Source organism: Musca vetustissima, unplaced genomic scaffold (genome assembly GCF_032173495.1).
Source record: "Musca vetustissima isolate MV318-11 ecotype Yass unplaced genomic scaffold, APGP_CSIRO_Mvet_v1 utg21626, whole genome shotgun sequence".
Classification (NCBI taxonomy): Eukaryota; Metazoa; Arthropoda; class Insecta; order Diptera; family Muscidae; genus Musca; species Musca vetustissima.
The window spans coordinates 161,485-177,937 of NW_026875455.1; the positions used below are offsets into that span (position 1 = coordinate 161,485).

The window sequence follows — 16,453 nt, forward strand, 5'->3', positions numbered from 1 at the left end:
AAAACATCAAAGAAGCAATTATACTAAAACATTGCAAAACTTACAAACTAAAGTCAAAGAAATTCATAGGCAATGTTAGAAAAAATGATGATTGGTGTGGTGTACAGAAATACAGAGGGTGGTTGGGGGGTGGGTGGTTAGGTAAAAATTAAATACGTAATAAAAAAAATAAAATCAACATTACAAAAACCACGTTGTGGGGGTTTTAGAAACTCCCGAAGTTGTTTTTGCGTTTTAGTTTTTCTTTGAGTGTAGAAAAAATATTGACTTTTCCTTCTTTCCGTCTGTGTGTGTGCGTGTTGTGGTTTACCAAACTTCACATTTATTAACGGGATTCATCGGTGATCCTTCGGGACATTGAAAATCTTTGGAGAAGTCTTTCATGTTACTCATTGAACCCAAGACACGGAATTCATTGGGCGAATGGACACCGGTGGTAATGCGCATTTTGAGAGTTTCTGAAAGAAATTATAAGAACAAAATATTAGAAAAAAAATAATATTCACGGATTTTATTTCAAAAATTATATGTAAGACATAATCAGGGAGATTCAATAGCTAATACAAAGAATAAAAAAAGTATGTTAGGCAAAGATGAGAACCCATAACAAATGGCGCCCAACATATAAAAACATTATTTTCTATGCCATCAAATCCCGTTTTTTTTTACATTGGACCCAATTCGTTTCGGGTTATTTAAAGTGGATTTAGAATTGTCCATCTGACTGATGAGCACGATTAATCGAACCTCCCAAAAACTGCATAATAATTATTTTAATATATTTTCCAATAACAAATGGCGCCCAACATGAACAACATTAAAGTCGTTTTTTAAGTCGATTTACAATCAAATGCTAATGCCAAGAATAAACGCAGTCTAGAGGGCGAACATGAGAACCCATAACATATGGCGCCCAACATGAAAAACATTTCTTTGGACAATCTCGTCGATTCATGATATTTAAAGTCCATTTAGAATCGTACGTCTGGCTAATGAGCATGATTAATCGAACCTCTCAAAAAGGTGGATAATAATTATTTTAATATATATTTTTCAGTAACAAATGGCGCCCAACATGAACAATATTAAACTGTATCTCGGCAAATCACGTTCCATATTATTGAGGACCAGATCCATTTCATGTTACGATTGTCTGACTTTTTCGGAAGGAAGGATGTCATCTCTCCCGGAAAGTGTAATATTATTAACACACTCATCGATTGTGTTGCAAACCAATGCCTTGAATGACATTTCTTGTGATAGACAACTTCAGACGTTTAACAAACAAAAACTTCATCGAGTTCTGCCAGACCGAAATTTGTATAACCTCCATAATGAGGTGCTCATTAAAAATACGTACAATAAAAAGGGAATTCTTACATGGCGGTGCTATGTCATGGCCCGGAGAAAGCGAAATACCAAACACAGATTGGAATATTCGGTTAAGATCTGAAATATGCTGAAAATGACGAGCGACCTTTGTATGGACACTATAAAGAAAACATTATTTTAAGTTAATTTAATTGAATTCCGTTGACCAATCCTCGCCAAACTCAAACTGCAGTGGCCGGACATCTACTATATTCCTCTTGCCTTCAGCTTTTGGACCATGCATGTATTCCATGGTATGGCCTACGAGACAGGATATAAGTATTAGCGTGTTTTCCACATTTTCAGTGCTCGAATCTGAAATCATAACTTTGGAGCCTTTCGATCCAACGGTCGTGTGACCCATGAATATCATGCCATTTAAGTATAAACGGCATGACTTCCACTGCAACCCTTTAATGAGCATGATTAATCGAACCTCTCAAAAAGGTGGATAATAATTATTTTAATATATATTTTTCAGTAACAAATGGCGCCCAACATGAACAATATTAAACTGTATCTCGGCAAATCACGTTCCATATTATTGAGGACCAGATCCATTTCATGTTACGATTGTCTGACTTTTTCGGAAGGAAGGATGTCATCTCTCCCGGAAAGTGTAATATTATTAACACACTCATCGATTGTGTTGCAAACCAATGCCTTGAATGACATTTCTTGTGATAGACAACTTCAGACGTTTAACAAACAAAAACTTCATCGAGTTCTGCCAGACCGAAATTTGTATAACCTCCATAATGAGGTGCTCATTAAAAATACGTACAATAAAAAGGGAATTCTTACATGGCGGTGCTATGTCATGGCCCGGAGAAAGCGAAATACCAAACACAGATTGGAATATTCGGTTAAGATCTGAAATATGCTGAAAATGACGAGCGACCTTTGTATGGACACTATAAAGAAAACATTATTTTAAGTTAATTTAATTGAATTCCGTTGACCAATCCTCGCCAAACTCAAACTGCAGTGGCCGGACATCTACTATATTCCTCTTGCCTTCAGCTTTTGGACCATGCATGTATTCCATGGTATGGCCTACGAGACAGGATATAAGTATTAGCGTGTTTTCCACATTTTCAGTGCTCGAATCTGAAATCATAACTTTGGAGCCTTTCGATCCAACGGTCGTGTGACCCATGAATATCATGTCATTTAAGTATAAACGGCATGACTTCCACTGCAACCCTTTTAAAACACGGTCCATCAGCTGTGCTAGTGATTGAAACTCTAGACATAACTGGCATATCGGAAATCTTTTCAGTATTGACCTCACGTGATAGATACTGAATTCTCATGACAGAAGTGTTTCGATATTATTCGGTTCCATCGGTAAAAAAAACCATTTAGTTTAGTTGATTGATTCAAAAAGAACTAGTTGAACGAGAGCGAAAATGAACTTGTGAAGCAATGGAACTAGGCAAACGAAAGAACCTTACCTAGTACCGATCGTTCCTTTTGCGTAATAGTTCCTTTGAACTGGTTCATTTCTAAACGACCCATATCAAAGAAAAATGATTGCCAGCTAGATGTAAACGGAGAAACGGTTTTATATTGATGCCGTGAGGTAAATTGAACTTTGCTGAGAATTTAAATATATTTGAAGTTCTGTAAACAAATCGAAGCTGCTGAAAAAATTCGAATGTTAGAAGAGAACACTGACTAAGAACAACAAATAAATTTGTTAGCCTTGCTTTATGGTAAATCGTCGCAAAAGTTGGATAGTTCAAAGGAACCGTTCCTCAAATGGAACGATCGATCTTTCCTTCATCTAGTTCCTTTTTCGTTAATCGATTTTTGATTGGCCGACTTAAATATTTGCGAGCGAACCGAAAGAGATCTAGCTAGTCTTGTGTCGTTCGTGAAAGACCAAGTTCAATTGAACGAATCAGTCCACTGAACGAGTTCAATGAACGATTTTGTTTACCAAACGTCGTCGGTCACTGAACGACACAGAATTTTATTCTACACCTTCAGTGTCGTTCAGGGGTGCTCTGGCTTTGACCAACTGAATGGCGTCAAACAATATCAACTTCATGTAAAATCTGATTAATTGAAAAAAGAAACTCGGAAAATTAGTTCATTGTGGTGTTCAAAAAATCAAATGCAAATACTCTAGTAGTGTTTTAAGCATAGCTATGGGGACAGAAAATAATTTGAAGTGACATTTAAAAGGATAGCACTCATTAGATTTACTTGACTCCCAAAAACAGCCGGTAGAAGGGAGCTTGAAACCATGGAAGAAGAGGCACAGGTGTCCGGAGCAACAACTGTGCAGCCGAATATAACTGGGTGCAGAAAATATATAGTCAAGTTTTTCGTATGATTGGGAAAAGTTATAATTCTTTGCGGTTGATAGAACTGGCAGCTTAAATGCAATACCAATTGAACGATATAAGGCAAGTGAACGAGGTGAACGACCTAGTTCAATTTAAAAAAAAAATACCTAGTTTGTTCGATCACTGTACTGAACGTAATTGCCCAAGACTAGATCTAGCCCCTTCAGGAAGTAGATCTAAAATCATCAAGATTACAATTTGGAAGGCACCATAACGATGAGAGCTAATAACCAACGATGTTTGCAGACCGTTCCAAAATCATTCAGTAGATATGAGTATATATTAATCTTATTCAACGTACTTATTAGATTCAGATGCAAAAATTCCACTACTCCCGCGAAAATTTCAATACTATTAGTAGTAGCCAATAGAATTAATATTGAAATTTAAAATGGAAAATCCTTACCTTTTCTGTACACGGCACACCATGTTTGAGCTGCTGAAATCCAGAACATTTGTTCGGGTGTATAATTTAAACCGGGCAATTTTGGTTCTTCACCATTCTTTTCCACCCATCTCTTATAGGCAATGTATGATTCTTTGATGCCGCCATTATCGGCAATATTTTCACCCTGAGTATTAATACCATTAAGCTGGAAGGGAAGAAAGATAAATAGATTAATATAAAAATATAAAAAAAATAGTTTTTAAATATCACGTTTACATATTTGTGATTTATTAAAGTAGTTAAATAGAAGACCTATAATAAGATCACCCAGTACGATCAGCTGTTTGTCAAACTTGCTGTCAAAATGTATTATTGTGAATAGAATTTAATAATTTTATTTGGAAAAGAAGTAGCTAACGAATTGATTGTTGCAAAGCATATTATTAAGTTCAGCAAAAAAGTTAAAATACAATTATTTTCTTCAAGTTTATTATCAAAAATTAAGTGAGCTCGTTGTCATAAAGTGTAGTCAATTCACAATAATGAATTTTGATATTTAGCTTGTGAATCAGCTGATCTCATTGGGTGGCCTTATTTATAGGCTTTGTATTGATGTTTAACTCGTAAGGACATATGCCAACCATTTCTCCTTAGTTAAAGCGGAATATGAATTTTCCACTTCCATCAAATCTGTGACATCGAACAAGGTCTATTAGTATGGTCAACTTTATTTATATAAAGTGAAGTAAATTCACAATAATGGATTTTGACATCTAGCTTGTGTATCAGCTGATCTCTCTGGGTGGCCTTATTTATAGGCCTTGTATTGATGTTTAACTCGTAAGGACATATGCCAACCATTTCTCCTTAGTAAAAGCGGAATATGAATTTACCACTTCGATCAAATCTGTGACATCGAACAATGTCTATTGGTATGGTCAGCAATAACGCTCTTTTACTTTATATAAAGTGAAGTCAATTCACAATAAAGAATTTTGACATCTAACTTGTGAATCAGCTGATCTCTATGGGTGGCCTTATTTATAGGCCTTGTATTGATGTTTAACTCGTAAGGACATATGCCAACCATTTCTCCTTAGTAAAAGCGGAATATGAATTTTCCACTTCGATCAAATCTGTGACATCGAACAAGGTCTATTAGTATGGTCAACTTTATTTATATAAAGTGAAGTCAATTCACAATAATGGATTTTGACAGTAAACTTGAAAAGCACCTGATCTCCCTGGGTGGCCTTTTTAATAGCCCTTTGATTGGTGTTTAACTCGTAAGGACATATGCCAACCATTTCTCCTTAGTAAAAGCGGCATATGAATTTTCCACTTCGATCAAATCTGTGACATCGAACAAGGTCTATTAGTAAGGTCAGCAATAACGCTCTTTTACTTTATATAAAGTGAAGTCAATTCACAATAATTAATTTTGACATCTAGCTTGTGAAGCAGCTGATCTCTATGGGTGGCCTTATGTATAGGCCTTGTATTGATGTTTAACTCGTAAGGACATATGCCAACTAGTCTCCTTAGTAAAAGCGGAATATGAATTTGCCACTTCGATGAAATCTGTGAAATTAAACAAGGTCTATTGGTAAGGTCACCAATAACGCTCTTTTACAATTCACAATAATTATTTTGACATCAAACGTAAGAAACAGCTGATAAACAGCTGATCTTCCTGAAGCATTTGGCATTAAACCAATATGTATTAATAAAGACAACCAGCAAGCGAATTGGTAATGTCAAAATTTTGGACTTTGTTTACGTTTTCATAATGGAAGTCAATTCACAATAGTGGATTTAGACAGCAAACTGAAGAATCAGCTGATAAACAGATGATCTTTCTGATTGATCTTATAAATTGGCCTTGAAAATAAACATAATGAAAAACCAGTAAGGAAAATAGTAAAATAGTAAGGAAAATAGTAAATATATATAGGGACTTTGGTGCACCATTTACATGAAATCGGACAAAACTATATATGGGTGCTATATCTAAATCTGGACCGATTTTCATGAAACTTGGCAGATATCACTCTAGCCTCAATTGAGTACGTTATGCCAAATTTCGTGCAAATCGAAAGATATATAGGGACTTTGGTGCACCATTTACATGAAATCGGACGAAACTACACATTGGAGCTATATCTAAATCTGGACCGATTTTCACGAAACTTGGCAAACATCATTCTATGCTCAATTTTGTACGTTATGCCAGTTTTCGTGCAAATCAAAAGATATAAAGGGACTTTGGTGCACCATTTACATGAAATCGTACGAAACTATATATGGGAGCTGTATCTACATCTGAGCCGATTTTCACGAAACTTGGCAGACATCATTCTAGTCTAAATTCAGTACGTTATACCAAATTTCGTGCAAATCGAAATATATATATAGGGACTTTAGTGCACCATTTACCTTAAATCGGACGAAAATATATATGGGAGCTATATCTAAATCTGAACCGATTTTTCCCAATTTCAATAGGGTTCGTCCTTGGGCCAAACAAATGAGCTGTGCCAAATTTCATCCCATTCGGATTATAAATGCGACTTGTACTTTGTTTACAATTTAACATCAACAGACGGACGGGCGGACGGACATGCATAAATCGACTCAGAAAGTGATTCTATGCATATTCTCAAAATGAACTATGGGTCTATTTCGTTTCCTTTTGCCTGTTACAAACATATGCACAAAGACATAATACCCTGTACCACAGTGTGGTGAAGGGTATAAACAGCTGTCTTTGTGGCCTTCTAGATAACCCCAAATAATTCACAATATTAACTTACATTCAAACCAGTTTGTCTATCGGTAAAGTTGCCATATTGTTCAATAATACACTTGGCCTTTTCCAAGTAGGCTTTTTGGGTATCGGGTTCCCACCAATCGACCAAATTGCCCTCCAAATCAAAGGTACGACCTTGATCATCGAAGCCATGGGTAATTTCGTGGCCAATAACGTAACCAATGGCACCATAATTCATGTACTTGGGACGATGGGCATTGAAGAAGTGACCCTGCAAGATGCCAGCGGGGAATTCTATAAAATGAGAGAGATTATAATAATTTAAAATCAAAGAGAGAGAGAGAGTTTAAAAATTATACTTACGTATACTATTCTCAATCGACGAATAGAAAGCATTCACCACAGCCGGACGGGCATGACGAATCCAATCGGTCTTGTTCACCGGCAATCTCAATTTATTGAACGAATAATCGGTACCGAAAACATTCATTTTCAAGAACGATTCAAAATATTTATCCGCATCGATATCCAGTTTATCATAGTATTCAGCCAACTTGTTGTCGTCCAACATTTCATCGGGATAACCAATATGGGTGGTCATATGTTTCAATTTCCTCTTGGCCTCAGCTTTGGTCTTATCGTCCATCCAGGAAACTTCATCCAAAATATTATCGAATACATCGCGTATGTTGTTAACCATTTCCAGAGCATTCGATTTGGAGTCTTCCTTGAAGTATTTGCGTACGTACAACGAACCCACCGAGATGGCTAAGCTGTTTGGTTTTCAATTCAAATTTTGGGGGTTTTTGCGAATTTTGAAATGTGGCAAAATTTGGCATGTAGGTATGTATGTGTAGTGGGTGGCGGGTTGGTGGAAAAGCGCGACGAAAAAATATTTTGTTGCATGATTTCGATTTTTTGTTGTTGTGGTTAAAATGTTGTCATGAAATAAAAATGTTGTCGATTTTTTTGTTTTTTTTTAGCAACAAAATTATGTCGATTATGGTTTTTGAGTTGATTTTCGTGTGTGTTTGTTTGGTAAGTAATTTTGAAAATAAAAAATGAAACGAAAAATAAAAATTATTTTGTTTGGATTATTATTATATATAGAAAATGATTTAATAAATAACAAATTATTAATTTAAAGCTTTTTGGGTTAAAATAAAGCTATAAAACTCGTGAGGATTAATATATGTGGTGGCCGAAACCATAAATATTGATTTGTGTGTACAACAAAAATCAACGAACATAAATTATGGTGATACGGAAAACTATAAAATTTGCATATGTGTGTGTGATAATGTTATAACGTGATGTTCCAGAAACTCTGGTTTTGATATGCGCTATTCCACTAGTTTGTAACAATAACTAAGCTCGGATGAGTTGTCGATCGCAAATGAATGCAGTAGGATAGATATATTTCAGAAAATCTAAGATTACGATATTATATGTATGGCAGATATTTTAGGTAAACTATATTTTTTTCCAGAAAACAAGAAGAACTGGAATGGAATTAGAGACTCTGAATGATTTCTAAATGACTGATCGCTTGTTTATTGTACCTGTGCAATCCTGTTTTGGATGGGGATAAGTAAATTGGCTTTCGACTAATCGATTAATCGACTTTTTGTATTGAAAAATCTAAAATCTAAGTATTAAGCAAATCGATACGTCGACTTTGCTTTATTATTACAAAGCCCAAATTGCTCAAAAATTACAAATTCCAGAACTTTATTTTATCTGTTGAAAACAATTCATATAAAAAATCAAATTTTTAGTCGATAAAAGTTGAAAATCGATTTTGACAAAATCGAAAGTCGATTTTTTTTTTGTCAAAGGCAAAAATCGAAAAGTTAAAAAGTCGACTTTTTGGTCGGAGGCAAAAATCGAAAATTTTTTTGCACTCGACCACGTTCCGAAGCTGCAATAAAGTGAGGGAATTTCGAAAAACAGGGAATTTCGAGATTAATCCCACAATGTAATCCATGAGTAGTCTGATCTTTTGTTTGAATATTCGTGCAGTAATTCCATGCCGATCACTGGGAGTGGGCCTGTCTACAAAAGGTTTGAAATTTCAGTCCATTTCAGATTGCAAGTGAATGTGATAAATAAATCCGGGCGCCCGTAATTCCGTACGTAAGTAATCGCGTCTTGAGCATAGTCATGTATTTGACGTGGGTTTCCAATATAAGTAGTTGGAAGGATGCTTAAACAACCGATGTTGGATGCATTTCCTTCTGTAGTGATAGTGGGAGCATTATGCTGTCTTGCATGGCCCCAAGCGGGTCTGTTTTTCCTCCAATAATGATTTTGTGGTCGCTCATGCAGACATTTTTGCAATTGTTAGATTATTTCACGTTTAGTAGCAGTGAAAATTGCACAACGTTGATCCAATATATTTGAGAAAAGTTATCTTGGTTTGGTGGGGGTAACATAGAGCGGGTGCTATGGTGAAATTGCCCTTGAATTAAAATAGTTTTGAAGATTGAAGTAATTGGTAATTTTGAAAATAAAGAAGCGCCATTACCTAATATCTCGGATTGTAGCCGGCAACTTCGGCTCCAAATGACGTCATTTAAAACTATCCATTATATTTTTGTATATTAGACAGAAAGTGTTTTGCCTGCATTGTATTACCATAGAGCAAGGAATACAATGGCTCAGGAGGATGAACCAATGGAGGCAATTTTACCTTGCCACCAGCGCAGCATAAGACGGGGGTTTCACATTGGATTTTTAATGCATTACAATGCTGACGTATGACATATAATGAATCGATATCAACGTACCGAACGTCTTTGTAGATGATTGTTGAATCGTATTCAAATGCTGCGCGACTCAAGTCCGTATTTACTACTGGTCTTCTTTTATAAATATTCGATTGGACACGTCTCCAATGAGTTATTTCTGCACGTTCCTCTTACGATTGAGAGTTACGGATATTTTGACTGACTATTGCACGACGTGTACGTCGTCGAAGATTTAACCGTCTAATAGAAGGTATTATCCCAACAAATAACTCTCATAGAACCAACAAATACAGCATAATTTATGATATTCAAAAGAATAATCCATTCAAAAAAGACAACTTACGGAATTAATGATCGGAACCGAAGTGAATAATTTTAATTTGTAATTGTTTTAATTTTTTACTCAATATAAAATGACAATAAAGAAGGAACATGACAAATTTATCAAAGCCAAAGACAACGTACAACTTAAGGCAATATATTAAGTTGTGCCATCCATTCAGCATAGAACCATCAGCTAACATCCATTATCATGGTTTTCATAATTATGCGAAATTTGCAAGAACCGCAAAAATTTCCCATAAACCAAAATCAAATCATGCGTAAAATTAATTCAGTTAGAATTTAAATTTTTCCATTCGAAAAGCCATTATACAGTGAGCAGCAAAAGTTATGGTACCCCATACAAATAATCAAATATTCAGTAATTACTCAAAAAATAATTTACAAAATTTAAAACAATTTTTTTATTTTATGTATTCACTGCTATACTACAACAATGGAAAGTAATATTTCATTTATTTGTTCCAACAAACCATAAAAAGAATCGAAATCGTGTCAACTCCAAATTTTTGCACAGCATAAGTCATGGCACCCCTGATCAGAGCTGATATTACACATCATTTATGGGATAAAATCGTTTAGTAAAATAGGTGGCAACTATTTAGAGTTTTGTCAAATTCTCTTTTAAAACAATAACGGTACTTTCCACATTCCCAAAAGCATTTGCTTAGTGCAACAAGTGAAAGCAAGTATTTTTTAAAATGCCTGGAAAAAAACTAACTATTGAAGAGCGAAAAATAATAATTAATAACCATGAAATGGGAAAATCCTATTCCGAAACAGGTAAAATGATAAACAGAACCAAATCAGCAGTCCAAAAAGTAGTTAATCGATACAAAAAAGAAAATATAATTGAAAATAAACCGCGATCAGGCCGTCCCAGGAGGCTCAACATCGGAGAAGAACGAAAAATTTAAAGTATTTTTAAAAAAGGATCCATTCACCAGCTCTCTAAAATCACTACAGTCTTAAAAGAATCATTTTGGGAAAGCAGCATCAAAAAGTGTGGATTCGATGCTCGCACTGCCCGCAAAAAAAAAAACACTTGTTAATAAAACAAACAGAAAGAAGCGTGCCGATTTTGCAAATGATTTTAAAAACAAGACAAATAAGTTCTGGGAAAAAGTTATTTTCTCGGACGAATCGATATTTAACATATTTGGGTCGGATGGACGCTCTTTGGTGTGGCGGAAAAAAGGCGAAGAGCTCAATCCAAAGAATACTCGGAAAGCAGTAAAGCTCGGAGGGGTTGGAGTAATGGTATGGGGATGCATGTCAGCAACTGGTGTTGGCAATTTGGTATTCATTGAGGAAATAATGAATAAAACAGTTTTCCTGAATATTTTGGAACAAAATTGGAATCAAAGTGGTGAAAAACTCAACATTCGTGATAATCATGTAGATAAACGAATCCGAAATCATACAATTTCCAGTAAGGCCTAACTCAAAGAAATACTTCTGACAGAATGGGGTAAAATATCGTCCGACTACACTAAAAAACTTGTATACTCAATGCCCGAACGATTGAATGAAGTTTTAAAACACAAGGGATATCCTAACAAATATTAGTTAAGTCAATTTAATTGTAAAAATTAAGTAATATTAAATAATTCATTATTTTTCTCCAGGGGTACCAAGACTTATGCTGTGCAAAAATATGGACTTTTCAATATGTCTATTTTGTTTTATATTTTGTTTTAATAAAAAAAATGAAATATTACTTTAATTTGTTGTAGTATAGGATTGAATACATGAGATAAAAATATATATTTGAAATTTTGTGAATTACTTTTTGATGAATTACTGAATATTTTTTGATTTGTATGGGGTACCATGACTTTTGCTGCTCACTGTACATGGATAGAGCAAAATCATGTTTTCTTTTAAATATTCCGCGATTATCAGTTAGAAGTTTCAATTTTTCCATTCGAAAAGCCGAAAAGCATATAAAAGAACAACATTCGATTTTTTTCCAATTTCATGACTTTTCCGCGGATTTTTCTCCAAATGTTCTATCATAAAAACCTTCAAATCGGTCCAGCCGTTCTCAATTGATGCGTTACTATAGATTTTCAAACTAAATAAATCTTGATTTTATGGAAATAATGATAGCGATTAATCTTACTCTCTTTTTGGTTTATTATTATTAAATTTAACTCTAATGAATATATAAATTTATTTTTATATACAAACATTTTTTCAAGGTAATGACAATCCAATATTGATTGTAGAAAACTAACATATTTTGAAAATTTTCCATAATTGACAATTACTTAAATGTATTATTCGCTGGCAATTTTCGCCAAAAATATGTCCAAAAAGATCTACGTAGAGATGAAATTATAAAGGTTCGATATAAAACGTGTGGAAATGCTAATATCTTTCAATATATATTTTGCAACATTTTTCGCGGATTTTTCTCAAAATTTTCTTGCATTAAAAGCTTTCCACTTCAATTAAAGACTACTAACAGAAAATTTAAGTCGAATCGGTCCAGCCGTTTTTTTTTAATAATTTTTGCAAGATTTTCGCGGGTTTTTCTCAAAATTTTCCTTCATAAAAACCTTCCCACAGTAATTACCGACAACTGAAAGAAATTTTGAGTTAAATCAGTCCAGCCGTTCTCAATTGATGAGTTAGTATACATTTTTTGGCACAATTTTTATATATAGAAGATATCTAGTATCAAGTTTGTTATATATTAAGCTCCAAAAAATATTTTTTAAAAAATGCTGAGCCCTGAAAAATATTTTTGAAAAATCCACGCCTATGATAGATTACCTAGCACAAAAACAGAAACTACCCTGAAGATGTATATGAATATGTAATCTATTCCATTATATATGTTTTGAATACTATTATTATTATACACCATTTCCCAAAAGCAGTTGAAGCATTTTATAAATTTTTGACACTCAACGAAGACAGTTCTACTTAATTTATATAATGATATCCAAAAATTCATTTTAAAAAAATATTTTAAAGCAATTTCTTATATAAAGTTTACCTTGTTTTTCTACATTACAAAAAAAGAAAATGAAAACAGAAAATAATAAAACATTTTAGATAATATTTCAGTAACTATATGATATAGGAATGTATGGGATATGTATGTAGGTTGTAGTTCATATCCAAACTATTTGAAAATGTTCTATAAAACTATTTTGTTACAATATAACCTTACTAAGAAAATTCGATATGATATCTGTTTGTCTACATAGAAAAAAAAAATAACATATCAAATACCCTTCTTCATTATCATCCACTTCAATACTGTCGGAAACGTAAAAAAAGAAACATTAATATAGAAAATTTTCTTTTGTAAAAATATGAATTCGCTTGAAAAAAAAATAATGATATGAAATAATGATATGATTAACAAACAATGACTATGAAGCTGTAAATTCAAATAAAAATTGTGGTACAGGCAAAAATAATCGAGATAGACCTATGGTTCCTTTTGACAATATGCATAGAATACCTTTCTGAATCGATTTATGCATGTCCGTCCGTCTGTATATGTTAAAAAGTAAATACAGTGCAGGTCACATATATGATCCGAATCGGATGAAATTTGGCACAGCTCATTTGTTTGGCCCAAGGACGAACCATATTGAAATTGGGAAAAATCGGTTCAGATTTACATATAGCTCCCATATATATTTTCGTCCGATTTCAGGTAAATGGTGTAACAAAGTCCTTATATATCTTTCGATTTGCACGAAATTTGGCACAGCGTAATGAATAAAGTCTAGAGTGATGTGTGCAAAGTTTCGTGAACATCGGTTCAGATTTAGTTATAGGTCCCATCTATAGCTTCGTCCGATTTAAGGTAAATGGTGTACCAATGTTCCTATATATCATTCGACTTGCACGAAATTTGGCACAGCGTAATGAATTAGGTCTAGAATGATGTGTGTTAAGTTTCCTGAAAATCCGTTCAGATTTAGATATAGCTCCCATATATATTTTCAACCGATTTAAGGTAAATGGTGCACCATAGTCCCTATATATCTCTCGATTTGCACGAAAGTTGGCACATCGTAATGAATTAGGTATAGAATGATGTGTGTTAAGTTTGCTGATAATCGGTTCAGATTTAGATATAGCTCCCATATATATTTTCGTCCGGTTTAAGGTAAATGGTGCACCAAAGTCCATATATATCTCTCGATTTGCACGAAATTTGGCACAGCGTATTGGATTAGGTCTAGAATGAAGTGTGTTAAGTTTCCTTAAAATCGGTTCAGATTTAGATATAGCTCCCACATATATTTTCGTCCGATTTAATGTAAATGGTCCACCAAAGTCCCTATATATCTTTCGATTTGCACGAAATTTGGCACAGCGTAGTGAATTAGGTCTAGATTGAAGTGTGTTAAGTTTCCTGAAAATCGTTCAGATTTAGATATAGCTCCCATATATATTTTCGTCCGATTTAAGGTAAATGGTGCACCAAAGTCCCTATGTATCTTTCGATTTTCACGAAAATTGGCACAGCAGATTTAGATATTGCTTCTATATCTGACCAAATAAAAAATGTAGTATCGGTTGCAGAATGACATGTTTATGGATCCAATTTCATTTTACTGGTCCTCCAAAAATGCGACGTTTGTTAGGATTCATCTGTTGAATATACCGAAAGTGGTGAAGGGTATCATATAGTCGACCCCGTCCGACTTTACTACATTCCTTACTGGTTTAGTTCTTAACTCTGAGTCGTCTTCATTTTGATCCCCGTCAAATTAATTTTTAATATGATCTATCAATTAATTTTTACTATGGAGACGTTGGAAGATATGAGCTGAAAGGCCTTCGTAAAGAAGAGCTGTATTAAGAATATTCTGCTAGGGCTTTACAAGATGGGCCCAAACTTGAGATTGAACTCAATATCTGTCACGAGTTTATTTAGCCTATGAAAACGAAAATTTTAACACCATTAGATCCCGAAATTCAAAATTATAATCTCTCCAGATGGTATCGTATAGAGGTTATTCTAAAATGTGGACCGGAATTTTAATGGTCTATGGTAAATAGTTTTGCATCTAACCTGATTTCAACGGACAGAAGGGTATTCTAAAAGTTGGTAAAATTTCTGTATGAAAAAACCAAGTCCCTTTGAAATCAACGCTTATCGGAGACCCTTTTAAAATATTTAAAAAAAAATTAACGCTTATCGGAAACCCTTTTAAAATATTAAAAAAAAATCAGGATTATCGGAGAATTATTAATTTTTTTTTTAATTCTCGACAATAGAAGACCCATTAAAAATATTTTTTTATCAAAATATTATCGTTATGAAAATTTTTTGAAAATAATTTTTAAACAAAAAAAAAATGGTGCTTAACAAAATCGTGATCGTGAAAAAAACAAAACAAAAAATGCTTAACAAATGACATGGTTAATAAACTTGTGATGTGACATAAAAACAAACAAAATTTCAAACAAGTGTATGAATGTATGTGGACATATAAGGGATTGATTTATGTGATCTTACGTATCATCATCGTCACCGCTAGAATGTTTGTTCCATAAAAAAATAAAAAAAAGAGAGAGACACAAAGAAAAAAGAAGAGAAAATAGAAATAATAACATATACACATGTCCTTCAGAAGAGAATGTGAAAATTTTGGAAAAACAAAAATGAAAGACTCGAACACACAAACACGAACGATACCGAACATTTACAAACAGGAAACGGAAATACAAAGACATGCTAAATAATAACAAGAACGGATAATTACAACTACAAAAAAGAGAGAGAGAGAAAGTAAACACAAAATTTTCCGTAAACATGCAAAATTTTGTAACGCATGCTCTCCGACCAACAACAACAAAACATTACACCAACAAAAACTAGGGAGAAAATAAAATCAAACCCCTTCAACTGCTTACCTTCCTGATGAAATATCAACACATTCCTTCCAACGGGCCTCCTGTTCCTGGCGACCCGTCAATGCCGTGGCATATTGCAATTGACGTTTACGGAATTCCTCCGATAGGAAAGCCACCGAAAAGGCATGAATACGCCACATCATATAATTGGCAATGGTACGTTTGGGGGTACGTTTCAACAGTTTACCCAATTCCTCCATAAAACTGGGAACCGATAGATTGATAACTTCATTTTCGTCGACCTTCAAACCTTCCGGCAGCAAGGCATTGATATAATCCAACCATTGTACATAGGGATAGGCCTCTTGGATTTCTTTGATTGTTCTCAAGTTATACAAATCATTGGAGTTACGTCTCTTCTCATTGGACCAGGAGATCTGCACAAAGGGAATTAGGAATGTTATTACGAATTGTTGGAAATTGTAAGTCATGCTACTTACATTGGCCAAATCCATTTCGAATTGTAAAGATTCGGATAATTCCTTGGTGGCTCTATCTTTGTCGGCACCGAAAAGTACTGCCATATCAACCATATATTCACATAGTATAATTATTTAATGATATTGAAATATCAAGAAAA

General features: G+C 34.0%; 1 protein-coding gene across 1 annotated transcript; it reads right to left on the reverse strand.

The window, feature by feature from the left end:
* Positions 1-299: 299 nt before the first annotated feature.
* On the reverse strand, positions 300-16,407 carry LOC133337954 (neprilysin-2-like). Its single transcript, XM_061546153.1, has 6 exons — positions 16,314-16,407; positions 15,874-16,250; positions 7,250-7,659; positions 6,930-7,180; positions 4,135-4,321; positions 300-458 (listed from the first exon to the last, which is right to left on the reverse strand). Exons 1-6 carry the CDS (start codon positions 16,404-16,406, stop codon positions 307-309), a joined length of 1,470 nt encoding a protein of 489 aa, XP_061402137.1. The 5' UTR covers position 16,407; the 3' UTR covers positions 300-306.
* Between the last annotated feature and the right edge of the window lie 46 nt (positions 16,408-16,453).